The following is a 27,608-nucleotide window of genomic DNA, read 5'->3' as shown; positions in this document are numbered from 1 at the left end:
TGTGCCTAAGTGTCTTTTTGTGGGGTATGTGTATTAAAGAAACTAATTGGTTTACACTGGATTTCCAGAATAGTGCTTGCGGTCTCTGTAATTCAATTCTCCAGTCTTTACTGCTCTTTTGGAAGTTCTCCCAGGGTAGTTTATTACTCGCTGGGCTTAGATTTCGGACAATAGATCCAGAAGGTCTTGTTCTCCCTCTCTCTGCTTTTTTTCTTTTTTTTTTTCTCCCCAAATATTGCTCCGAATATTTATGTTCTGAAGGTGAAGAGGAGCAATAGTTCCAGAAAGTGAAGTTCTATATTTAACTTCAGACTAGGTGTGGTTCAGACAACTGCAGTGCAAGCTCCCTCTCACTGCTGCGCTAGTGATATCAACCTTGACCTGTTCTCTTCTTGAGCCTCCTACTCATGAAATATGCTGAGTTTTGTGAGCGGTGATGTCGTGTGGCTTTACCCTCCTTTGGGAATAGAGCTAAGACTTCAGCAGTCCTTTCTGTTCAAACCTGAGGTTAAACTTGAAAGTCTGTTGCTGGTTCAGATTCGTGTTGTTCTGCATTACGTCTTGTCCTAAAGATTTTCTTTTCCTCTGCTTTACCTCTTTTTCAACTCCTCTCATTAGAACTATGAAATTGAAAATCCCCTTAGGGTTTATTTTTCTTCTTCTAATGAAACTGTCATCTTGTCTGTCTTTTTTCTTTAAGTTATTTGTGCTTCTCTAATCGTATGTTGCAGCTGAAGTTTATCTTTTCTTTCAGGCAAATTGTTACTGAAGAATGATCTGAGATCAGCAGCAGGATCGATGGCAATACACCCATTTTAAGGCACTCTTGTTAAGTGCCACTAAAGCCTGATGGGAGGGAGGGCCTGAGTACTGTTGGCTTTTTTAAGTATATGCTTTATCCAAAAATTAAAATAACTATAGATTGTGCTCTAGACAACATGAATAATCCATTAGTTGAAGTATTTCACTTTATCTAGAAAGGAGGGGCTTTTCTTTCTGGTTGAAGGTTATTTGGTTTGATTGCTTGTGTTCTTTTAATTGTAATACTTTACTTTGCTCTTGAAGCATCCTTTTGTAAAGATGTATTAAAATTAAAGGCAGCAGATGATACTGATACCTATTATCCCCATTGCATAAAAGGCAAAATGGAGTCAGGTGTTTCACTTGGCTTTGTGATCCGAGGCAGCTTTATTCATAAAAGAAATTAGTTTAGATTTCCTAAGATACTGAGGGTATGGTTTCATGATATAGCTGAGCTGAATTAACAGTTTGTCACCATCTCATCCTTCAGGTGTTATCCTGTCTCATCACCCTTCTCAATTCCTCCTCCTCCGTTTCCTTGCTCCTGCCATCCTGCATTGTGCCAGATGTGTTTCTGTCGGATGGAAATACCTGCCAATTCAGCTTGGTTCAAAAAAATAACAACAGTGTTTCCCCCTCCATTTTTGTGAATTGATTCAGCTTGCTGTGCAACGAGGGCATGCCAGAGCTGGTTCAGGGCAAATGACAGGTATGCGTGACTGAGAGCGAAGGGAAGGGAAGGCTTACCAAAAGAAACCTTACAGATTTTCCATGATTCTGTTTGCCTGTCAGTTTTGTCTTGTGGTTTGACTTAGGTGAGCTCCTGCTCCGGCTGAGAGCACAGCCGTGCTGGCAGTTGCACTGGCGTTGTTGAAGCAATGTCCTTTGAATTTTGCTGGCCATCCTCCTGAAGAAGCAACTTCTGCAGCGGTCCCAGCAAGCCAGCAGAGCCCTGTGCATGGTTCTGGCTCTGAGTGATATCAGGTCTGACATGCGTTATTAGAAATTCTTCCGATTGTGAAAGCGCTATTACTGCAGCTCTCCTGAGCGCCGGGGCTTCCACAGCTTCCCTGGGGAAAATGAGAGCTCTATTAGCTCCTGAAATTCAGTTAGGAAATTTTCTTAGTTAATTTCATCCCATTACTCTTAGTTATGTCTTCTAGCAGAACCTTAATACCAGCCCCATAGGGGATCTAAGTTTCCTGTGTGAGGCTTTGGAGGAGATGTAAGTTTTGGATTCATTGTGTTTCTCCCTCTTCAAGCTGACAACAGAGCAGGAAGTAATGTCTTTTGGTCTCTTCCATTAGGCTTGTATATTGTTAGAAACAGAACATCAGTTTCTCATCAATGTAACAACATCCATCAGTGGGCTTGGAAATTCTGCTTGCCTTCCTTGGGCTTTTCTGAGCCAGTGCTGAGAGGTGGGGAGTGCTGAGAGTTATGTGTTGCTGCATGTGTGACCCTCAGATATATTGAACTTCTCTGTGGCTCGGTGATCTCGACTGTAAAACACTGAGCCAAGCCAAAGGAAGAGGGCTGAGCAAGGAGCTCAAAGCCCATAACCTTTGGCTTACCAAGGAGGATTTGTGTTAGGTCTTAGGCAAAACTTCCTAGCTTTATGAGTGGTTAAGCACTGAAGTTACCTATAAAAACTGTGGAATTTTTCTCTGGAACAGATTAGCTAAAACCTGTCAGGGTTTTTCTGATACACTTGATCTCAGTGCAGAGGGAAGTGCTGGATGACTTCTTCACATTACTTTCCATTTCTTTCTGTTCTATTCTAAGGTGTTTGTTAGTCAGCAAGTCACAGTGGGAGGTTTAACTGCATTAAGTCCTCTGAGATCTAAGGAAGGAATTATTATTTTTTTTTAGGATCTTCGTTTTCTGTTCATACCTGTGAAGTGCTTTGAGATCCATGACTACAGGCACTTCTGCAAAGGCATTTGGTGAATTTCATTTTACAACTTAGACAAAATCATTTTGTTGTCTGAAAGTTCAAGAGGTTCAACTCAGGGTCAGTGCTGTATGTCTTCATAAAATGCAAGAGCAGCCATTTTCTGCTTGCTACACAGTCAGTATCTTTCTTATTTTGCATTAGATCAAGCTACATTCCCTCTTAGATATGCATAATATGCAAGCTTCCTATTTTAATCAGCTGTAAGCAAATCCCAGTTGTGTGGCAGATAGCACACAGCAAAATGTACTACTAGCATATCTGTCCAAAGTGCTCACCAGGCACTGCTGTCTGGAAGTATTCAGCAGCTAATGAGTTACTTTTCTTCTTTAGGGAGCTCAGGTGCTTTTTGTATCTTTGTTCTCTCTCTCTTTTTACTATTAAAAAGAGAGATCTGTGGGAGGGGCAATTCCTTGCAACAGACTCCAGATATTTTTTTTATTTATTTTTTGCCAAGGTCAAAATAACTGAAAGCAACATTTGTAAAGGGAGCCTTGTCAGTCTGACCTGTACCAGTGTCTCCAGTCCAGAGCCAGTAGATGCTTCAGTATTATGCCTCCTGCTCATGAAGGCAAAAAGCAGGATTTCATCCTAAGGCATACCATTGTCTTCTCATACAATCATGGCAATTCTCTACAGCTGGCATCAGAGATCTGTTTGTACCCAAATGCTTTGAGTAAAGTATGATTGATACGTATCGTGTGGGCTGATGTCATTTTTGCTGGCTCTGATATCACCAATGTATCAGAGGATCTCTGAGCTCTCTTAACATATTGTTTTTGAAAGCATCAGTTGGCTCCTTCTGGGGCAACTTCAGAGTGTATCTCTGGATTCTTAACTGGTGCAGCACGCAGCTGCTTGTTTTGCACTTGCATTGATTGCACGTGACCAGTTTGTAGAACTGTGTCAAGGCGTTGTGTAGGGAGGGGTGGTGTACAGGCAACCTCAGTTCCACCTGAATTCCTTCTGGGAAAACATGAGTATGTGATAGAATGCTTGACGAACATTGAATGATGGGCTGTTTAATATCAGCCCAGGTCAGGCTCATTAAAGAGCAGCCATCTTGTCCTTGTGCAGCTTTTCCAGCTCTATCTTTTCTCTCTGGCACAAGAGGTCCCTGCACTGCACCTAACACTGTGGAATTCTGTCTCAGCTGAAGCTTAGAGGCTCAGCAGTAACACAAGTGATGATGATGACAGTGTTTATCATTCTCTCTTACCTTCCTCTCTGGTCAGTGGCTAATTCACATGTGGCTACAAATCTTATAGCTGCAGACAGAAACTCCCTTATCCTGATTTTCAGAGTATCCTGCTGTTGCAGCTGTGGCATTCTTATTATTCACATAAATATGTAATTCCTTCTGAGTCCTGCAAAGGTCTTTGGGGTACCTTGGGAGAGCTAATTATACCTAGTTTAATTTTATATGCTAAAACGTGTTTGAAAAGTTGGGGATCCCTTTTGCCCAAGTATCTCTGAAAGAATAAAAACATGGCATTTATCTTCCCATGATCATTCATCTGATACACTACTGTCAGTGTACTTCTTACCTCCTCCCTGAGCTAAACATTCTTTCTCTTAACTGTTGTCATATGAAGTCTCTTTATTTGCCTCTAGTAATGTGTATTACCATTCTTTAGACCTTTTTTTGTTTTTGCTGGGCAACCTGCTCTCAGTAGCACTGCTTAAGTAGCAAGGTTAGATCAGATGACCTCCAGAGGTGCCTTCCAACCTCAACAACTCTGAACTTCTGTGATTCTGCATTTCAATTTTTAGTGATCTGGGTTAGGTGAGAAGGGACTGGAGCAGCACTGATTACCATTTTTCCAGAGTGATGTTACCACTGATTGGAAAATGGAAACACAACCCCTGTTTTTAAAAAGGGAATAAAGAAAGACCCAGGGGACTACAGACCAGTCAGTCTCACCTCTGCCTAGCAGCATCACTGAGCAGATCTTCCTGGAGACTACACTAAGACATAGGATAAACAGAGAGGTGGTTGGTGATAGCCAGCATGGCTTCACTAAGGGCAAATCATGCCTGAAAAATTTGGTGGTCTACTGTAATGGGGTTACAGGTTTGGTTTATAAAGGAAGAGCAACTGTCAGCATCTGCCTGGGCTTGTGCAAAGCATTTGACACTGTTTTGAGCAACATCCCTGTCTCTTAATTGAGGAGATATGTATTTGATGGACAGACTACTTGGTGGGTGTACGGTTTGACTGGTCACGCTCAGAGAGTTGTGGTCAGTGTTGCAGTGTGTCCAAGTGAAGACCAGTGATGAGTGGTCTTCCACAGAGGTCAGTACTGGGACCAGTACTATTCAACATCTTTGATGGTGACATAGGTAGTGAGATTGAGTGCTGAGTGGTGCAGTTGGTGCATTGGAAGGAAAGGATCTGCTATCCAGAAGGACCTGGACAGGCTGGAAGCGTGGGCCTGCACAAACCTTGTGCAGTGAAACAGGGGCGAGTGCAAGGTTCTGCAGCTGGGTCAGGGCAATCCCAAGCACAAGTAGAGAGTGAGTGGAGAAGGGATTGAGAGCAGCCCTGAGCAGGGACTGGGAGATGTGTGGAATGAGAAGCTCAGCAAGAGTCGACGTTGTGTGTCTGTGCTTCAGAAAGCCAACCATATCCTGAGCTGCATCCAGAGCAGTATGACCAGCAGGTCAGGGTGGTGATTGACTCCCTCTGCTCTGCCCTTGTGAGATCCAACATGCAGTACTGCTTCAGCCTGGGGCACTCAGCACAGGAAAGCCATGCGTCTGTTGGAGTGGGTCCCAAGGAGGCCACAGGGATGCTTGGAGGGCTGGAATACCTCTCCTATGGAGGCAGCTGAGAGCTGGCGTTCAGCTTGGAGAAAGTGCTGGGGAGACCTTCTAGCAGCCTTCCAGTACCTAAAAAAGGCCTGCAGGAAAGATGGTGAAGTACTTACAAGGGCATGCACTGACTAGACAAGAGATAAAAGGATAGATTAGATATAAGGCATAAGTTCACTTTGAGAATGATGAGGCTCTGGCACAGGCTGCCCAGAGAAGATGTGGATGGTTTATTCCTGGCAGTGCTCAGAGCCTGGCTGGATGGGGCTTTGGGCAGTCTGTGCTGCTGGCAGGTGCCTTGGCCCATAGCAGGGTTTGGTCTGGGTGGGCTTTAAGGCCTCTTTCAACCCAAACCATTGTAAGATTTTGTGATCCTAAGTTTATACAGAAAGAAGAATCAGATTTGTGTTGTTCCCTAATCCCTGCCTAACATCTGGTTTTGCTGATGACTTGTGTATTGATTGCAAGTATGTTTTCTTTGAGTAGTCCACAATGATGTATGTTTTTCCTGAATGATTACAACTAACTTAGAACCAGTTGGTGCGCATGAGTAGTTTGAATATATTCCTTTCTGTGTGCATTACTCTGATTTTTGCAAAGATATCTAATGAACTTCAGTTGTGAGGGAGGGAGTGTTTAGGTATGTCTGAATTTCTCAGCAGTGATCTGCGTTGTTGGTATCTAAAATAAATCATTTACTTTCCAGAACATTGTTTAATGCAACTGTTAATGCCAATCTTTTTAGATCACAACTTCTTTGAGCCAAAGCTTGCATTTTGTTCATGTGGAACCTGCACAGCGGGCTGTCTGCAGTCATGTTGAGATCTCTAGGTGCTGCTTACCTTGAAGTCCAGTGCTGTAGGTAATCTCTCTATGGCTTTCTTCTATACCAGCACTATACTTACTGGAATTCTTGGCATTCTTCTTTCTATGATTATTCTGTTTTAAATACAGAAGATCACATAGTAAGAAAAAGCTTATATTAACTACACCATTGTATTTTCCTCATTAATTTCAGTAGGCAGAGAAAGTCATGACATACTTGTTACAGAAGCTGTCTGAACTGGACCGTGGTATATTCAGCTTACACTTTATGTAGGTATTTTGTAATGACTACTCAGTGTAAGCTGTCAAAACAGCCTGATCCTATTGTAACCCATGTGAAGGTGATATATCTTTGGATGTGCTCAGATACAAGGATGTAACAGCTGTGCTCCATTGTCTCTGCCTGTACTGAAAGAGCTTCATAGAATCATAGAATGGCCTGGGTTGAAAAGGATCACATTGCTCAACCCCCTGCTATGTGCAGGGTCTCCAAGGCTGCCCAGAGCCACATCCAGCCTGGCCTTGAATGCCTGCAGGGATGGGGCATCCACACTTGGGCAACCTGTTCCAGTGCCTCACCACCTCTGGGGGAAAAACTTCCTCCTCATATCTAATCTAAACTTCCCCTGTCTCAGTTTAAAACCATTCCCCCTTGTCCTATCAAATGAGACAGTGCTGGGGACTATGTTCAGCTCTTTGGCAGCAAACTTCTGGGGAGTTCAGCAGATAGTGCCCAGAGAGATGCTTGCTATTGCATTAACAAATAAAAGTGATCATAAAGCTGTGATCATCGCCTTTGGCTTTTTTTTCAGCTTACTTAAATTCCTGAGAATGAACTAGGCAAACCCTGACCTGCTGAGGAGGGTCGTTCCAGGTCCAAGCTCACCTGAAAGAGATAGCCATCACTGGGTGAGATTTACCTGACCTGTATGTAATCTTATCCATGGAGTAAACCCACTTAAGTGAATTACAGAATTAACATCTTGAGCGCTCTGGAAAGAATGAGGAAGGAATTAGCACTCAGGTTGGCACTTTGTCACTTGTTATTTTGATGCAGCCAGCTTGCAGCACAGGGTGTGCATCTGAGCACTGTCCAGCTCAGCACACTGTTGGTTGTGCACGTTTATTGTTTCAAGAAGTATGCAGAGTGTTTGTGATGACTCTCACTGCAGCAAGTCTCTGAACAAGGTCCAAACCTACCTCAGTGGAAGGAAATTCTGTGCAATCTAGTAACAGATGTGAGGTCTTTGTACAAGTAATAAACAGAGCAATTACAAGGAGAAATGAGGGAGCAAAATTCCTAAGTAAAACTCTTAAAATACGTTACATCATGTATTTATGGGATCTTGGTTAGCCTGTGGAGTGTTTTAAACAGACTAAAAAGAATGCTTTATCAGAAAACCATATGGGCTTTAACCACAAAATACTCTGCCACATCCTAGGTTCTTTTTTATCCTTTCATTTTTGTAGACCAGGATTGCACAATTGACCTTTTTTACTTGATTTTCCTTTGGAGCACGCATAAGTTTTAATGTCTTGAATTCTGTGCTGTTTGTAAGGAACTTGGTGAACAAAATAGAAGGGGTGGATCTATTCCGAAGAGCTTTTTTGGTATAATTTCCTCATAAACAAAAAAGAATGAGAAAATAAGATACATAAGTACAAAACTCATTCAATTTGTTGTTTATTATGTACGTAAGCCAGCGCTCTTCCAGTTTCTGAATGCTCCTTGATATTCTTTAAATCCCAGGAGCGTTGGACTGGGGCTTCCTGTTTCATGCCCAGCTTCTTGTTTCAGTCAACCTTTATTATATCCTCTTAAGAAACTGATTAAATTTCTATACTGCAGGCAGGGCACAAAAGCCTATTGGGAGACTTCTGTCCAGCAGGCTCTTATTGCTCTAGCAGGTAGAAATCTGTGTTCCTGGGATTGTTTGTGACCAGCATGTACCTGTCCTTCCTCAAGCAGTATCGTTGTTTAACTGAGTAGATCCTGTCCTCCACCTCTTTTCTTCACTGTTGACCACCATCATGGTGGTAAACCATAACCTCATCTCAGCTTTGAGGTTTGTTCAGGTAAAACAATCTGTTCCTCTTGCAAGATAAGCTTTCAATTTCTCTGTTACCCTGTGTGCTCTCTTAGCTGTTCAGTTTTAAATTCTAGGAAGACCACATCATTCAGGTGTGGTCTTGTTCAGCTATTTTAATAGTGTGGCTTAACAGCCAGTGATCTTTCTTTTCCAGCTGATGATAGTTTTGTGTATAGAAGAAGCTGCTGTTGTTGCCAAAGTATATGACCTTGCATACTGCACTCCTGCATTTCTATTTCTTGCCCTTAGGTTTGTCTGTTACTTTTTATGATACCCCAGTTCCCTGCATTGGCATGACTTCTGACTTTCTCATCAGCAGATTTCATTACCTTGCTGAGACTTTGTGTTAAGATCATTAAGTGTTTTCATTCTTAAGATACTCCAAAGATTGTACCCAAGGTCATTGATGATCTCCTTCCAGGCCATTATTTTCAATCTTCAGCCCAGTTCTTAGGGTAACTGTCTCATAATTGTACTAATGTGTCCTTTCTAAAATTATTAATATTTTCCTGTTTGTCACTGTATCGAATGGTTTACTGAAGTCCAAAAGTGCTAAGATTAATTTTCTTTGGCATAGAGAGAGAATCAAGAACTCTTCAATTGCTTTTAGAGTATTACTACCAGTAATGTTTTAGTCATACCTCCTAAGAGAAGAAGATGAGACTGTCCCCAAGGAGCATGGCTTTCCTGGACTGAAGTAGCAGTGTTATTTCAGAGGAAGCACATGGCAGAAATCACAGCTCGTGATATGAAGCACAAATATAGGAGTCAGAAGCTTCATTTCACTGCTTTGTAGGTTGGTGTTGTTTTTTTTTTTTTTTGGCCTATCTCTTAAGCCTCCTAGCCTAAAATTCTTACATTGATATCTGATAATCAAATTCTTTTTTCTGCCTTGTGTCTGTGTAATACTTAATGCAGTAGGAGTTCTGGTCCAGATCTTAAAGGTACCAGCCATTAGAAAAAAGTACATGTAATGAATCCAAAATCAGAAGCTTTGATCCTGAGCCTCTTGACTTAATGCACTGGATGCCTTGCAAGAATTGACCTTACCTAGTCTTCTGGATTCTGTAGGATCCTGTAATTAATTTAATCAATTCTTATTTCCTGAAAATGCAGTAGCAGGGATGGCTGTCTGTGCCCTCCTAAGCTAAGCTGAGTCAGGTCCAGTACTGGAAATTGTGAATAAAAACTTGTGGATCACTGGGGGAGGGTGAAGATAGTGATTTAATGGTGTGCAGGACGTTGTCAGCTCATCTTGAACTTTATCACAAGTGTCATGGCTGGCATTTTTCTCTCTTACAAAACAAAGGGAGACTTAAAAGCTTCATAGCCACAAGGACTATAAAATTCTGCAAAAGGTAACCTTTGGGAGATTTAATTAGTAAAAGCTTGGGGGACCTTGCTGCTTATGCTTGGCATTCTGTACATATATATGTACATATATACATTTATTTTTGTGACCCTGTGCTGAACTTTGTAGTTGAGCAGAATTTTGAGATAAGGAAGGACAATAGTTGTGGAAATACTTCAGGTGAGCAGCAAACTCAGATTCTAACTGAGTTAAGCATTTTATGAAAGAGGATAAAGCAAAGTTTGGGGTTGAGTAATGTGCAGTTCAGTTAATATGCTTTTCTGCTTGTTTGTGTTGCCAGATAAAACCTTGGAATCCTCTGTTGTTTTGTGAACAGTGTCCCTAATAACCCCGATGTTGATTATGGTGCATCTCTCTACGGAGTTGGGTTTACTGAGCAGCACTTACTGAAGAGCTGGGGATGATTTCTGCAGAGCCTCATCACTCCTTGGTGGTGTTACATCCGTGAGCTGGCTTAGCTTACTTTGCCAGAGCTGGCTAATGCAGAGGGTGCAGCTCCATAACTCTTCCCCTGTACAAAGTTCAAAACTGTAGGTGAAACGGTTGCTTTGCAGATGTCTTCACCAAAGTCTTGTTTATCCTGGGGTTAAGTCCAAAGGATTAAACACACATGAATATCCTCGTAGTGTGTAGGTCTCCATTTACAGGCTGCAAGTAAATGAAGCAGAGCAAGGCTCATGCTATTTTTCATGCTTAGGTGTCTTGTTAGGAAGATCTTTGAAGGTACTATATGCTCATACCAACTGGCTGGTAAAGTATTGCAGAATAATTCTCACTTTATCATGTCTTGATGCATTAGTGACTGCTTTTAAAAACAAATTTCCACTGGTTTTGCCATTTTTATTTTGTGAACAATTCAGCTATGTTAGATTTAGGAGTTCTGGGACACCATTAAGCTTAAGGATGGTTGTACAATTTCAGCCAGTGTGCTGTCAGTGTCTTCAAGATGCCTTAAGCAGAAGCTACCTATGTGTTTCAAACTGCTAAAAATTGAAATCTTTCTACTCATAAGACAGCTGTTTTGTAATTTCAAATATATTCTTATCACCAAATCCAATTACAAGGAAGACTAAATCTCTACCTCCGATGTCTTAACTATTCTTATTTTAATTGTTAATTATCTCAACAGTAGGGTGCTATAGATTAGGAGGCATAGATTATCTTCTGCATGTATGAGTCTTTAGGAGCTATTATCAATTAATTCTGTTTTTAAAGAATTTTTAGGATAATTTCAATAGCTTGATAGGATTGTATTGGTGCTTGAAACTGCTGTCAAAATATCAAGAAAATGACTTCTAAAAAACTAGGAGCTTCTTGATGTTATAGTAGCTTTGAAGGTCATACTGTCCTACACACTCCAATGCAAGGTGTATTTTTGATGTTTTAATCTCTACTGCAGAGTAGATTCCTACTAAGAAACATCAGTAAAATGATTCCTTGTCTTTAGCCACTGATTTGTACAAATAAGACAAAGAGCCATGCCATGTGTTTGAGTTTTTTAACGTAAACTGCACAACCAGATCAGTACAGGTACACAAACAGATGTGAAATAACAATCAGAATGTACATGTCTGGTGCTGCAAGTAGCCAAATCCTGTTGAGATCTTTCCTTCCGATTTGCACCTTCTATGAAAGGAAGCACAAGAATAAAACCTCTCCTACAGTCTGTGACTTGAACTCATCTCTTCTTAAAGGAAGCCTTGGGATTATCTTTTGCTTGGCTAGAAAGCCCAGTTGAGATGAAGGAGCGCTTAGACTCAAGTTCACTTGCATCCCGAGAGCAGTTGTTCTTGTCCTTGGCTGATCTCGAGCACAGAAGTGGCTCAGCAGATGTTTCCTGTGGCATCTGAACTGCTGGGAACGTTCTGTGTTTCTTGAGGAAGGAGAAGTTAGTGACTTTAGTGCATTCTCCTCTCCACCAGAGAGGGTATTTATCTTGAGAAACAAAATCTTTGAGCCTTTTTTTTTGCTGTCTGTACTGTGGGATTCGCCGTTTGGTTGACACACATGCCATTATTGTATGATCTGTAGAAGCAGCAGTAGATAAAATGGATAGTGTTGTCTGTTGATCCTCCTAAAATGGCTCTACTGATATTCTTGGCCAGTATTTACTGGGAAATGAACTAGTAATTACAATTTCCAATGAGATTATGCTTTGAATGTCACTTCTTTGACAGCCTGCTTCATGCCACGCAGAGATAAGATCTCAGGCACAGATGACAGACCAACTTCAGGAATATTTCCATTGATTTGACAGCCTGAATGATAGTTCTGTTAAAAGCCACAAAGACTGAAACAGTGACCTCTTGCCACTGGGTGATACTGTGTTGATAAATATACTAATGAGAGATAAAGCAGGTAACTATATTCGAGTGTTTTATGTAACCTGTCAGTGGGAAGCAGAGGTACTGTTTGAAGGGAAACTGGATAGGGAGCTGAAATTACAGGCAGTCTTATCGGAGGCAAAAGAGCAGCTTGCACTCTCGTGTATTTTGAGACATCAGGGTGTTTGGCAGCCAGCTCAGTCCCTGGTGGTGGGAAGATCTTCTGTTCATCAACAGGGGTCAGATGGGAGCTGTGGAAAATGGTCAGTTCTATTTTTTCCTGTACGTTCCTTGGCGAGTCCACAACCTTAGCACTCAGACTTTGCTCTTAGCATCTTAGCTTAAGAGGATATGCGTGAGCTGCCTCTGATGGAACTGTTTCCAGCTGTATGTTTCTGCCATCTCCTCCCTGCATGCCTTGGCTGTGCAAACACTGCTCCTGGCATAGGTGGAAAGCCAGACCAGTCAGGCAGAAAGCGCTCCTGCAAAAAGGGAATGAAGGAGAGGGTTAAGACCCATCCCTTTCAGTCTTAAGAAGGACTGCAGCCTGAGTCTGGAGAAAATGGTCTTCAGTGGAAGAGCCAGAGCCCCAGCAGGAGTGCTGGGCTGCTTTGCTCTCAAGTTGCTTCCTGATTAATAGAAGTGGGAACCCAGAGATGCAAACGCAAAGTTAAGTGAGGGAGAGAACATGCAGGCTGTCAGCTGTTTTTCAATAAATATCCATCTGTGTGTTCTTGCCTCCTGCTAATTGCAAGGTAAATTATCCTTCTTTCAGTAAGACTGCTCTCATGTATACGTGCATACCTGAATTACCTCACCTAAAGCATGGATAATTCTCCAGCAGCTGACCCACAGTTAATTGTTACCCTGCAACATATTTGAGCATCGCTTTAACCATTATGTCATGTGGGAAACTCAGCCCTTTCCCAGCATTGGGCTCTTTAAGCAGTGCTAGATTTTATCTCCTTAAATCTAACATCCAGCCCTATGAAAACACCCCGAATGGGGCCATCCTGCTGCTCTGTGCCTTGGATTGTTTCAAACAGTTCCCTGGCAGAGGCAGAGCTGATACAGAGCAGCAGAACTTCCACTGCGGATTATCAGGAGCACTACTGAGGCATTGCTTAATGCATCTGATATCTAAGCCTGGATAACAAGAGCCGTACAGCTGAGAAAAAAGATTGGCAACTATTGCAGGAATTTGGATAGGGGCACCTTGGTAAAGAGAGGAGGAATTGCATTAACTTCCATTACAGAACCCAGGGCTGAGATAGATTCTCTCTCTGTCATTGTCCTAAGCACATTATCCCTGAAAGAAAGAAGGTTTCTCTGAATCTGCAATTTTTCTAGGCTTCAGTGTTATTGAAATGAAACTGCTTCAAGGATATCTACATTCTTTACCATCATGTGGATTCTCATCTCATGTAAATTATTTGGCCACTTTTCATTTTAATCCTCCACTGTCATTTTCTACAAAAGAGATCATTTGGTTTCTTCATTGAAGGTATTCAGCTGACAGCTGCCCTTTGTCTAGAAAGCAGTGTGCCTTTACAGGATTTACTTGTGCCTGATATTTTTCTTTTTTTCTTTGAAGTTCGTACTGCTGCTTATTTTTCATCTGTAGTTTTCGTGGACTTTCAGAATGGGAAGAGAAATTCAGACATCCTAAGTTCTTTCCCTGCCCCTTAGCAGGGATAAACCTGGATATGCCTGACTGAGAAGAAACAGAACCATATAGAATTTTTTTGGGGGGGAGAAACAGAGAAGAAAGTGCAATTTTAGGAAGTTGGACAAGTTCATAGGCACCTTGAATTCATGAGGGAAGGAGGAGGTGTGTCACAAAAGTGGAAGAGGAATAAGCCTGCAGGTGGAAGAAAAGAAAGGTAGTTCTTTTCCAGCTCCCTTCTGCTTCCCACTTAGCTTTCTGGTCTTCATGGAAGTGTCTTGATTACCAGAAGAGCTGCCCAAAAACTTCTCAATTTTTTTGGTCTTTATTTCATAAACCATTGGATCAGGATGAATATCATTTCAGACTTTCAAGTGGGGATCAGCTTTGTTGTAGAAGCTTTCAGATATTTACGTTGCTGGATTTTTAAAGAAAGCGTTTTCACAATAGTGGAAAAATATGTTTTGATTCAATAAGGTAAAGACACTTTCAGTTTATTCAGTCTTAAAATGTGTGTAGGTATGCATTACTGTTTCAGTGGAAAATTCTTCTAAATCACAAAAATGAGTGGAACACATCAAAGAAAACTGCTGTAAGAAGTGTTTTGTTCATTTCTGAGCTACCCCGCACATCAAGATTTCCCATTAGCACAGCACACTGTAGTCATGACATAAGTTTTGTTATTGATAATAATAACGTCACCTTTTTATTATTTGTGCCAACAAAAGCACTGAGTGACCTGCTAATAGCTTAGTATTTTTCTCCCTACCAAGAGAAGGAGGACCAGTGGCTGTTGCCTTGTCTTGTCTTAATTAATCAGTGTCTGCTTCTTGTATCAAATTAAGGCTGAGCAGTTCAAATATGTACCGTTTATTGAATTTTACACCTTTTCTCATTTCTTCAATAAAGTTAGGTGTTGTGTAGCAAATTCGTGAGCTATAAAACATAAATCATAGAATCCTTGGATTTGGAAAGGATGTCTGAAGGCCATCTAGTCCAACTCCCCTGCAATGAACAGGGGCACCTCAGCTAGATAAGAGTGCCCAGGGTCTGGTTCAGCCTTGCCTTGAAAGTCTCTAGGGACGGAGCATGAACCACATCTCTGGGCAACCTGTTCCATTTCCTCATCATCCTCACTCTAAAAGACTTTTTGTTACTTCCAACCTAAACCATTTCTTTTTGTTCTATCAATGCAGACCCTGCTAAAGAGTCCGTCCCCTTCTTTTCTGTCTCTCCCCTTTAGGTACTGAAAGGCCACTCTCAGGTCTCCCCCCAGCTTTCTCTTCTGCAGGCTGCACAGCCCCAACTCTTCCAGCTCTCACCATCCCTTGAGTGCAGGGCTGCACTCAATCCTTTCATCCCCTAGCTTGTACTGGTAGTGAGGGTTGCCTTGACCCAGGTACAAGACCTTGCATTTGCATTTGTTGATCCTCATGAGGTTTACCTGGCTCCACTGTTCAACCTGTCATGGCTGTGCTCTATCCTTACATCCCCCAGCTTGTACTGACAGTGGGAGTTGCCGTGACCCAGGTGCAGAACCTTACGCTTGGATTTATTGAACCTCATGGAGTTCACCTGGGCCCACTGCTCAGCTTGTCTAGGTCCTACTGGATGGCATCCCATCCCATTGACTGCACCCCACAGCATGGTGTCATCAGCAAACTTGCTGAGGATGCACTTGACCCCACTGTCATTGTCATTCACGAAGGTAATAAGGAGTATCAGCCCAGCACTGACCCCGGGGGGCACCACTCATCACTGATCTCCATCCAGACACGGAGCCATTGACCACCACTCTCTGAACTCTCTGTGATGTTACCTTTTTTCCACTCACCAGGGACTTCACCTGATTACCACGACTTGTCAAATATCATGGAAAGTGGTTTGGCAACTACGTCAGCCAATTCCCTCAGGACTCTTTGATGCATCTCATTGGGACCCATAGACTTGTGGATGTTCAAGTTTCTCAGGTGATCACAAACCTGATCTTCACTTACAGTGGGAGGGACGTTGCTTCCCCAGTCTCCTCCTACCAAACCAAACATTTGAGGACTGTGCAATGAGCAGTTATCTGAGAAAACCGAGTCAAAAAAGTTAACTACCTCAGCCTTCTCCTTGTCTGTTTTTACCAGCTAGCCTGTGTCACTCACTAGGGTGGGTACACCCTCCTGGACTTCCCTTTCCTGGTTGAGGTACCTGTAGAAGCCTTTCTTGTTCTTCTTGGCATCCCTTTACAAGTTCAGTTCAAGTTGGTCTGTGGCTCTCCTGACCCCATCCCTACGCATCCTGACTTTCTTATACTCTTCCCACAATACTTGTCCCTGTTTCCACTGCCTGTATATTTTTTTCTTGCTCTTCAATTTGACCAGCAGGTTCCAGTTCAGCCACACTGATCTCTTGCCTTCTTTTCCTGACTTGCTACACCTGGGGATGGAGAGCTCTTGCACACTGAGGAAAGGCTGGAACACCTCCCCTGCAAAGACAGGCTGAGGGAGCTGGGCTTGTTCGGCATGGAGAAAAGAAGGCTGTGGGGTGACCTCATTGCAGACTTTCAGTACCTAAAGGGAGCCTACAAACAGGAGGGGAATCAACTCTTTGAAAGGGTAGATAACAGCAGGACAAGGGGAAATGGTTTTAAGAGGGAGGGAAAATTTAGGTTGGATGTCGGTGGAAGTTGTTTATAGAGAGAGTGGTGAGGTGCTGGAACAGCTGCCCAGAGAGGCTGTGATGCCCCGTCCATCCCTGGAGGTGTTCAAGGCCAGGTTGGATGGGGCCCTGGGCAGCCTGGGCTGCTGTGAAATGTGGAGGTTGGTGGCCCTGCATGTGGTGGGGGGTTGGAGCTTCATGATCCTTGTGGTCCCTTCCAGCCCAGGCCGTTCTGTGAGTCTGTGATTCCGTAAAGCTTTCTTAAAGATCTGCCTGGTGTGCTCTGCATCCTTACCCATGAGGACAGTTTCCCAGGGTGTTTTGCTAACTAACTCCCTGAAGAGCTGGAAATTAGCTTTCCTAAAATTTAGCATCCTGATTTTACTCTTTGCCTTTCTCATATCCCTCTGGAACATGAACTCAACTGTAGCATGGTCACTACAGCCCAGACATCCTCCTATCCTGCTGTCACCAATCAATTCCTTTGCATTGGTGAGCAACAGGTACAGTACTGCATCCCACTTGGTGGGCCTTTAATTACTTGGCTCAGCAAGTTATGCTCAATGCCTGTTAGGAGCATGGTTGACATGCTGGGTTGACTACAGCTCGCTACTTTTCCAGCAGATGTCTGGGTGGTTGAAGTCCCCTGGCAGGATGAGCACTTGCAGTCGTGATGCCTCCTGTAGTTAGAGGTAGAAGGCCTCATCAACAGGCTCTGCTTCATTGAGTGGCCTTAGTAGGCACTGATCGAAAGGCTCCCTTTGCTGCTGTGGTCTCTTGCTGTTGCCCATAGGCTTTTGACTTGCTCACGATTGTTCTTTAGGGGCACCTCTTCACATTCTGTTTCTCTCCTGATGTAGATAGCAACACTCCCTCCTCTTCTTCCTCATCTGTCCCTTCTGAACATCTTGTAGCTGTCAATAGCCACACTCCAGTCATGGGAATCACCCCGGCAGGTTTCAGTGGTGGCAGCTATATTGTTGTTTTTCTAGTAGCACTGTAGCTTTCAGCTCCTCCTGTTTGTTTCCAAAGCTGTGTACATTGATGCAGCAGCTGGGCAGCTGGTCTTTTCACCTACTTAAAGGATAACTCTTAGTTTCTGCAAGTATTTCTCTCGATTTTCCTTGTTGCTGTCTCCTATTGCCCCAGCAGTCACTGCCTCATCATCATAGGATTTTGTATGTGCTACAGTGTTGCCAGCACCTCTCAAGGCAGCAGGTCCTTCAAGGCCCTTGCTAGCACCCTGTTCCTCTAGCTAGCCATCACACACTATATCATGGGAAGGCTCACTAACCCACTCATCCCTTTTCAGACCTTAAAGCCCTCCCAATCAGCACTGCTAGTTTTCCCCAAGGACCCTTCTTCCCCTCTGAGAAAGGTGAACTCCATCTGGTGCTCACAAACCTGGCCATTTGATTGTCAAAAAAAACCCCAAAGTTCTGGTGGTGGCACTGGCCACGAGGCCAGGTATTTAAAGATAAGATCCTTTGATTTGTTTAGCTAGATCCATGGTGGTGATAATACTAGAGCTTCACCTGCTTTGACTACAACATCACATAGATTCATCAGTTTTTCAAATTCCATGATATTTCTTCATGGAGTTTGTTCTTGAGTTCTGACAAGCATCTAGAAACGAAGGAAATAATGTTCAGCGAAGGGAGTCTATGAAATAGCTGTTTGGAGTAGTAAAATTTGCTGAGTTAATTTTTGTATGCATAACTATGATTTGGTTTCCTGACTAGGACTTCAGTGCACATGTTATAGTCACATAAATAATAGTCTTGACTTTTCTTTATCAGGTAGCACTTGAAAGAGGAAATAGTTCTTGGCTCTGAACAGAGATCTTTGTTTTGTAGGTGGGTTTGTTGAGACATAGTCCTGAGTCAGTTGGGCTAACTACTAGAAAAACCATTTTCCACTCTGTTTTCCAACTTTCCCTTCTCTAGAAATGTTTTGTGCAGCACACCACACCTTTGAAGAGGAATTTACATAGGTATACAGCACTTTAAAGGATACAGTGACAGAAGGGATGATATATCTGCAAGATAAAAGAATATACTTCTAAAAATGCCATGCAAAGTCTTTGGTCCAGGGTGCTGACAGTGCCAGAGCTGGAAATGCGCTGTGCACAATGCTTGCAGTAAAGTAAGGGTAACCAGTTGTCCTCTTCTTCAGATCTAATGGCAAAATCTCACCTGTTTTTTGGTGGGGGTTCAGGTCAGTTTCAGGAACTGCTCCATAGAGGTAACTCTGAAAGTTCTGGGAAGCAGATGTTCATATATAAATGATTACCTCCAATGTCCAAATCAGCGTTATAGACAGTCTGCCCTTCTTTTAGTGAGGATGGAGCTGTTTCTGTGTCTTTCTTTGCTTCCTAAGCTACCAAATCAAGTGGCAGTACATTAATAGTGCAACTAGCTGCGCTGCTGTAATTTATTTTAGTCAATGAACAGCAACGTAGAAATAGGACTGCATTTGTGTAGCTGTGACTGCAAATAGGACTGAGAACAATAGGATGTAGTAATAGCACATGGAATTCAAACTGAATGTCCAAAATTTGTATTTGCAGTGGATTGATTTAAGCTGGGAGTGAAAGAGTGAGATCTGTGTTAGCACCACTTATTCAAAAAAGATTGGGAGGAAAAATTGCTGTGTGGAACAGAATGCATGTTTCCATTGAGAGCAACTGTGCTGGGGCCAATCCACCAAAGCAGAAAAACAACCATGGGAAATAATAAGTGCCTTCGAAGGCCTAGCTCTCCCACTAGTAAATGATCTACAATTAAAGGAAAATGTATTCTTTTCAAATTTAGAGCAGCTGTCCAACATCTGAACCTGCTGCTGATCAAAGCTGATCAAAGAATTCTTAAGATTCTACATTATGGACAATCTACAGAAAAACATAGTAGTCCCTGCTTATGGCTTGCTTATCAGAGTCCATTGAAGTAAACAGGACTCCTTTTGTTGTTTTTAATGCAGATCTGATAAGATCTCTAGAATGTAAATCAGTTCATTAAAATTTTTAAAGCGCTTAAAGGGAGTAAAAGAAAAAAACAGTTTAACTTTTATAGGATGTTTACTGCGTATAAAGCACAATAAAATTATAATTATTTAGGAAAATATTGTTAAAATGTGCTGTACTCAGAGTATCTTGTCTTGGGCTAGATTTAAACTTTTAATTGTGATTTAAAAAAAAATACAGTCTGACTCTAGACATCTTACTCTTTTATTGTGCCAATAATGCAGCCAATCTAAACCCAGAGTGTTTGTGTGCAGTATATGTATGTGTGTATATACTAACCCAAGGACCAAAATGAATACTGAACACCTCTTGTAGGACACTGTCTCAGGGGCATGCAGGGGAAGAAGGTGACTGGTAATTAAAGAAGCAGAGTCATGGCCTACGATGTCTTATAAGAATGTGTTTCACTTGACAGCAATGACTCTGATATTCATAAGGTTGCCTGTTTTGCTGCATCTCCTGCTGTGATATTCTGAATGCCAAGGTGACGCTGCAAATGCTGAGATAATATTCTCAGTTATCTGAAGCTTTTGGGAACTTTTCAAAGAGTTAGTGTGTATATGAGTGCATGCTGTTATTACCTTATGCATATGCAGGTTGACAGAAAATGCACTGTGTCTGTATCCCTTCTGCAGGAGTGTGCATAAGCAGGCAGCTGACACCTTCCAGTGAGGCTGTGTTAAAATGTTTCTGAAAAAAACTTTCTTATTCTCCCCTTCTTGCAGTTACTTCAATGAGAATCAATATCCTGACGAGGCAAAGAGAGAAGAAATTGCCAACGCCTGTAATGCAGTTATACAAAAGCCAGGTGAGGAGCTGATCGCGATGTCCTTTCCAAAGGCAATTACAATTAGATTTCAGCATCTCCTGCTAAATTCAGTAAATGTAATTTTATGGCTATTACTAATAATTCAGCCCTCTCAACTAGCAGTAGGTCTCTTCTCAAGCCTTCTTTGCCCTGCCTTCTTCAGAGCTGCCAATAATGGGATGAACGTGAAAGTCAATGCAGTTTTCAAACCAAAATACCTGTATCTGAAACTTAATTTTTCACCAGTTGAGGTATGAAATACAAGGTGTGTATTTCATTTATACAGCTTTGTAAATGGCATTGCTAAGAAAATAAACATTCTCTCAAAGGCTTTCATTCTTTAAGGTCGGGTCACTTATTTCAAAGTACTTCTGTAAGCACTTAGGAGCAATCTGGCAATTTCATTACACTCCATGAAAAGGGATTTTACTTGGTTCTGTTTCACAGATGGCAAATCTTAGGTTTACAAACTGAAGCTTGATGGAGATCAAGTTGAAAAATGAAACCACAGCTTTCCCACCTTCCAGGATTTTTTTGGAACTTCTAGACAGGAGTCTTGCATTAGAATCTGAGTGTTAGTGGGAGAACTTGTATTTGAATCAACGAGTTGCGTTTTCCCTTTTCACAGAGAAATTATGCTTGGTAGAGGAGCATGAATGCTCAGTTTAGTATTAGTAAGCCCAGATTAGTGGACACACGTGCTGTTGCCTTGGTTTATGAGCCAGACATTTTCAGAATTTGTACTGTGGGTGTGTTTATATTTTATCTAACCAGAATAAAAATTAATGCAGAAGAAAACAAGTGCATGATTTCTGAACAGAATAGCACAGAAACATAGACTAACTAAGTTTGAAAGTGACCATTTGATCAAGCAGAAGCATCTTAGAGTAAGGTGTTCAGGGGCCTTTGCCTTTTTCATTCTTGAATAGCTCCAAAACCAGAGGTGTTCCCACCTCCCTGGGCCCTTTGCAGTGGTGATTGCTCTCCTGCATTGTTCTAAATGCTAGTCAGAATTACCCTTGTTTCAGCTTTCGTGTTGCCTCTTGCCTGTTCACGGTGGAAGCAAAAGGATCCAGGGGGTAGAGAGCTGAAGAGGTTAGGATTTTAGGGCTGGCAATGCCACTGGATTGTTCAGCAGCTTTGGACAAGGCACTGTGTCTGAGGATTAGTAAAATGCTGTGAGTGGTACTGGTACAGAGCATTAGGAAGCAGTATCTATTTCCAGAATTTTATTTCGTTCACTCATTCCATTTCTCTTATTTAAGTTTGCAGATGCTGATTGCTGTAATTATGCAAGTGTATGAAATGCTGAATAAATAAACTTTGAGAAAGTAAGAAGCACACAGTGAGGTCTCATCCCTGTGCAGACTGCAGGGAACTGAATGTGCAGCTATATCAGCCACCTCAGATAGTCTTATAGCTAGCTTAAGAGGTTTCCATCATCCCTCTGCAATGCTGATTCCCCTGTCTTCCCTTTTTAGGCCAGTCATCAGGCGAAGGAGTTCTTTGCTGTAGCTGGGTGGTTGTTATTAGGATTGTTTATTTTGCTGATTGTGTAACATTCCAGTGGTCTGGTTTCCAACATCCCCTGCCCCATCTCCTAGAAGATAAAAAGTGTCCTGGCAGAATGGAGAGGCTCTGATGAGTGCTGTGGGAATACGATAGCAGCTGCTGGTGGAGAAGAAGGGAAGCAGATAGAAGAGAGACAAAATTCCTTCATTCATTTTGCTGCAACCAAAGAAAACATGTCATTGAACTGCACCCTTGGGGCACATAGTAAGAGAGCTGGCCCAAGGGTATGGGATTTATGGCAGGGCTGTGGACTGAGTTTGAGTTTTTTGAATCTCAGTTTTGTGCTTGAACTAGAAAAGGAGCCCTCTATTCTCCCATGGCTTGGGATTTGGTTGATTGAAGCAGCAAAGAAATTTGTGTATTTCAGATTTTAAAAACAGAAGAAAGGCTACTTTGTTTTTTGAGAGATATTTGGCATTTGTTACCATAGCATCTGAGCACAGTGCTCTGATTCACATAAAATTCGCTTCATTCTCAGTTCTAACAACTTTTCAGTGCTGTTTATATTTCAGTTCACCACTTGTACAAGGGTAGTCTGCCTATCTTTTTTTTTCCCCTCCATTATTGTTATAGGAAAAAAATTATCAGATCTGGAGCGAGTTACCTCCCTTAAAGTGTACAACTGGTTTGCCAACAGAAGAAAGGAAATCAAGAGACGAGCCAATATCGGTAATGTATCAGAGAGCCTGCTTTCAAGGTTCAGTACATTGACTTGCTCAGGAGAGATAAAAATTACACAAGATTGCCTTACTGAAAATACGAGAGGTTCTGATAATAGAAATGTGGGGCAATTTTTTAAGAAGAAGAAACGCTTTTCCAGATTTTTTTCTCAAATACAGGTAGGAATTTAGTTTATGAAATTCCATCATTGATGCAGGAAAAATGAGACAGTCACAAAGTTTTATTGGAAGATCAGTTTTTAAAACCCAAACAAGAATTTAGTTTGTGGAGAGAGAATCACATTCCCTGTACTCAGGCTCACCTGGGCATTCCAGATACAATCTGAAATAAAACCTGAAAACGTCTGCATTGAAAACAAGGGAAATTGAGACTATTGCAAGTTCAGAACCTTAGTGTACCATTTAAATGAGAAGTGGTTGTAGTGAGGAGCTTTTATATGGTTGTAAGTTTCCTTGTGTCCGTGTTCCACTGAAATGCACTTGTTTTTTCTGCCAAAACCCAGGGTTGTCTCTCTTACTGCCACCCCTCAGACCCCACAGGGATCTAAGAGGCCAGATGAGTTGTTTTACCTCTCAGATTCAGCCACAGGGACCAAAGGTTGCACAAGACAACTTCCTATACACGTTACACCTGTGCTCCCTACTGCTTTCCATGGGGTTGTACAGCATTGAGTGGCTGGAAGAAAGTAATATTTTTCCTTGATGATCAGAATGAAGCAGAAGCTAGCCCTGCAGGCCTTTTGTGCTTGAATGCCTCATCATAAGGAAATAAGTAGTGATGCTGAACTGACAAGAAATACACCTTCTCATATGGATAAATGCAAGGCATTCTGATGAGAATAAACTCGCATTAGCAGCCGGGACCCAACAAACTTCTGCCATTTGGGCAAAGTTTTATGCACAAGTCTAAGTACTGTGCAGAACTGAGTTTGCAACATGTAGGCAAAATAAGGCCCGTATCTGCATGTTAACTGTTATTTTTGCAAATGTTGGAAGTGCCATCTTGCTGCTTTTTGTCGTATTTGTGAAGATGAAAAAGTTCTTTCTACAAGATGTAGCATGTTATTGAAATTTGATCTACGTTTACTGTTCAAAAATGAAACCTGTCTGTCTAAATGGGGGGGGGAACAAAGAAAAAGGGGAACAAAGGGGGAGCAAAGTTAGTCCAAAGTTGGTGGTGTTACAGCTTTATCTGTACTGTTATGTTATGTGTGGGGAGGAGGGTTGGAAGGCGATTGAAAAGATCTAAAGGGAGCTTTAGATGCATAGATCCTACTGGAAGATGAAGATGTATTGTTTTTAAATCCCTTAAGTGCTTTTAAAAATTTCTCCATCTATTTCAGACACTCCCTGCCCCCTCAAGTCCTGCCAGTCCAAACTATGTGGGAAGATCTACAGGGAATGCTTTTGCCACTCCAGTGCATTAGAAATTAAGCTAATTTCTAATAGGACTGGCTGGAAAACAAGGATTCTTACTCGCAAACAAGTCTGTTAGTTGACAGGGAAGGATTTCAGGCAAACCAGTATCTGTTCATGTGCCACCTTCCCAAATACTGGAGAGTGAAGAGGAAGAGTCTAAGAACTAACTCTGTTCTTCCAGTTATTTTAACTTCTTGAAAAATTAGCTAACTTTTAATTACTCTAATGCATCAGATAAATTAGGGATCCATTTGCTTTTTTCGAAGAAGCAGCAATCCTGGAGAGCCATGGAATAGATGTACAGAGTCCGGGAGGTCATTCCAACAGCGACGACGTTGATGGCAATGACTACTCAGAGCAGGTGAGCATCATGGCTGAGCCACGTGTCCCCAGATGAGAGAGTTCAGTGACACGTGCAGAGGCCCTCTGCCTCGCAAATCAGATGTGTCTTGTTCTTGTTTTGCTTTGATGTAATTGTAAAGGGGAAAGTGGAAGAGCACAGCTCCCCTGTTTGAACATGTTGAGCAACGAGCATTCACCCACATGGATTTATTGTCATACAACAGGACACTTGGCAAGTACGCAATGGGGAGGAGGAGGGAAGATGTTCAGAGGGAGGCAGAGAAGCAGAGAAGGTAGAAGAAGACAGGAGGATCTGCTCCAAACAAGCAAGTTACACCATTCACGCCACACGCAATGTATGAAAAATGTTAGGAGAGTGTTACCCAGTGCACCGTGCATAACTTGAGCTTTCCTTAGCCCTGGCACCGTGCTAGTAATCCGCCCTCAAGGAAGGATGTACAGGTCTTTAACAATTGCTCTGATGTATCAGGCACCAACTTATTTCCCTGCAAAACTAGGATGTGTGTCCCTCTCTCACCTTTTGTTTCTTTATGCAAGAAATGTCTCTGTGATTGCCTGTGGTACAGCTGTTGTGAGTTGCTTATCTGGCACCCAGATGAGTACAGCAGTAAGCCCCTGCCCAGAACACTTCATCATAATCCCTTTTGTCAGCCCTGCTCAGCAAGATGCTGAGCGCCCTCCTGTGAGGTGCTGAGCTCCCTCTGCGTGTCCCTGGGAGCACTTTTCAGGGTGGCTCAGGATCACTCCCTAAGATGCTGACAGACAAAGGGAGAAGGGGTGGGGGGGGGGGAATGTGATTAACTAAAGCTTGACATTTATTTGGCCCTGTACCTGCTTCTTATTGTTCTGCAACGGTGTGCCACTATTTGGGTTGTTTACATATTATCTTTTTTTCTTTTTGCATTTTAACTCTTGCCTATTCTCTATTTTTCTTGATTATTTTTAACCCTTGACAGCAACTTCTTTTTTAAATTCTCCAGCAAAAGAATACCCCTTCCCGCACTCTGAGCCCTCACCTACCCTAAAGTTGGTGACCCTTCCTTCACACACCTTCCTGACAGGTATTGCATTCGCTTCCCAATTTTCCCTCAGGTGTCAGTGTTGGCCAAAGCTCATCAGGGATGTGTGTGCTTGGCACCAGGGGACTTGTAGAACAGTTCATTTGTTTGGTTCTGGCTTTGATATTAGCTCTGTTCTGTGCTACGCCCAACATCTGGGGTTGGCAGATCATTTTTAATTGACTCATTTGGGAGAAATAGTTATGTCTCCCTCTCTAAAGGAGTGCTTCAGCAATGGAAAGCGCTGGAATGAGTCCCTAGCAGGCTTGGCTGTGGCCCAGTGTGACAGATCTCTGGCAGAGGGGTTCCCAGTCACTCTGCTTCTGATGGACGTTAAGGCCCTTTTTATAGGTCATCACCAGTAGATTTGGTGGAACCAACCTTGCTAGCTTTAAATAATGAGGATCAGCTCTGTGACAGTTCTAAAATATTTTGAAGCTCCTGTCAAGTGCGGTTAATTCCTGTTCAGTCAGATACAGAAACTGAATACAAGAGTTATCTGGACTCTCAAACTATATTTTTCTGGTGTGTTATCCAAAATGCTTTGAAAAGATGAATAAACTGGATAGAAAATGTAAAGATTTTTGTTCAAAGTCCTTAAAATCTGCATTTCTCAATAATCTGGCTGGGCTTGTCTATGAAGTATAATTAGGCATCGGTGTTGAAGCAGAATAAATGGCAAGTTCTCCTGATGACCATTTGATATCCCTTAGCAGTTAAAACCATAAATTCTGCTTTCCACAATGACACTTAATCTTCAAAGTTCATCCAAATACAGGTGACTAAGAGAGCAAAACTCAGGACTCTGCTTTGTATTTCTCACTTAGTAAACACTACTGAGGTGACATCACAATATTTGCTATTTGTTGTAAATGAGCACATTCCTTCATATAACTAGGATTTTACCAAATCTTGCCTATTCTGTCTCCCCTCAGCATTTGTCACCCTCATCTTAATTTGAAAGTGCTTAAATATTCATACTAACATTAAAATTTTGCATGTTCATCACTTAGTGGCTGTTGAAGACTGATAATTGTTATTTCTTTTCTGTAAACCTAATGGCAAAATTGTCATGTGGTCACTATTAGTGCCTCATTTTAAAGAGAGGAGAACACTGTGATTCTGCCCAGCATCTCAGCACAATTTGTTTGACAGTTGAGATTAGATTGGATATTGTTGTTTCTCATTCCTGTTATTTTAAACCAAGCCCTGTTTCTGATGTAGACTAAGAAGCATGCACACTTCACTATAAAATTATGTCAAGCATTTGATGTGACATTGTATGGCCATTATGTGCCTGAGAAGGTAACCCTTTTTTTTCTTGATTTTATAAGTATCACTGCAGGCCTGCAGCATTAATTTCCCTGTATTAGTTTGCTTGCCAAGCATCACAGCAATCAGCACAGTGGTCGTCCTACAGCTGAGAGACCTTGCTCTGTAGAAAATAAGCATGAACAAATATGTAGCACTTAGTTCAGCAGACTGGAGAACTCAGCAGAGGTTCACCTAGATATTGGAATTACGGTAGTTCCAGTCCCACCAAATCATTGCACTGTTTTTCTAAGCAGGCTGGAAGCTTTTCAGCACCTTTTTCCCAACACCTTTGTGAATTCAGTTTCTTCGTAGGACAGCGGCTCAGACCAGAGGTCTGGGTGAAGTCAATACCACTGTTTCAGGAAAAGTATTCTTAAAGAATAGGGTAATTATAGAGTGATTTTATTATATTAGCGTCCAGCTTCTGGAAAGCACTGGTCTTGAGAGACTTCCTGAGCCAGGCGGTGTATCCACTTTCTTTTTAATAGTTACAGTAGACTAATTTTCCATGAACTTGTCTAACCCCTCTTTTTAAAGGCATATTTACTTTTGTCTAATCTAAAAATCAGTGAATCCTACAACTGAACAGTGATAAGAGAAGAGCTGCTTCCTGTTTTTGCTTTGGAACGTATTATCTCATCGTTTCAGTGAGCACCCTTGCTTATTAGATCATCAGAAGTAGCGAACAGTTGTTCTCTATTTACTGATCATTTGCAATAAGCATTTACCATATCAACCATCAGCCATTCCTTTTCCAAGCTGAGGAATCTGAGCCTCTTTAGTCCCTCCCTGTAGAGAAGCCAGCCCCTGCCTCTTTCTCCTGATTGCCACTCTCACTACTTTTCCTACTTCTGTTATGTCCTCTTTGAACGGGATGAGC

At 42.1% G+C, this 27,608-nt stretch overlaps 1 protein-coding gene across 19 annotated transcripts in view; it reads left to right on the top strand.

Moving 5' to 3' along the window:
• HMBOX1 (homeobox containing 1) overlaps positions 1 to 27,608 on the top strand; it is a 130,668-nt gene that overhangs the window by 83,740 nt on the left and 19,320 nt on the right. For 7 of the 19 annotated variants that reach the window (XM_052692712.1, XM_052692734.1, XM_052692791.1 and 4 more), the window contains 4 exons: positions 20,240 to 20,322; positions 22,468 to 22,563; positions 24,260 to 24,354; positions 24,560 to 24,691. In XM_052692712.1, coding sequence (XP_052548672.1) covers positions 20,240 to 20,322; positions 22,468 to 22,563; positions 24,260 to 24,354; positions 24,560 to 24,691 — 406 coding nt within the window. Of the gene's footprint in view, positions 1 to 20,239; positions 20,323 to 22,467; positions 22,564 to 24,259; positions 24,355 to 24,559; positions 24,692 to 25,336; positions 25,418 to 27,608 lie in introns of all 19 variants that reach the window. The other 12 variants (XM_052692839.1, XM_052692878.1, XM_052692828.1 and 9 more) reach the window with 12 other exon arrangements.

The sequence above is a fragment of the Tympanuchus pallidicinctus genome, unplaced genomic scaffold (genome assembly GCF_026119805.1).
Source record: "Tympanuchus pallidicinctus isolate F22 unplaced genomic scaffold, pur_lepc_1.0 scaffold1, whole genome shotgun sequence".
NCBI lineage: Eukaryota > Metazoa > Chordata > Aves > Galliformes > Phasianidae > Tympanuchus > Tympanuchus pallidicinctus.
Note: the sequence above shows the minus strand (reverse complement) of the source record. Positions and strands in the feature narration are given on the sequence as shown.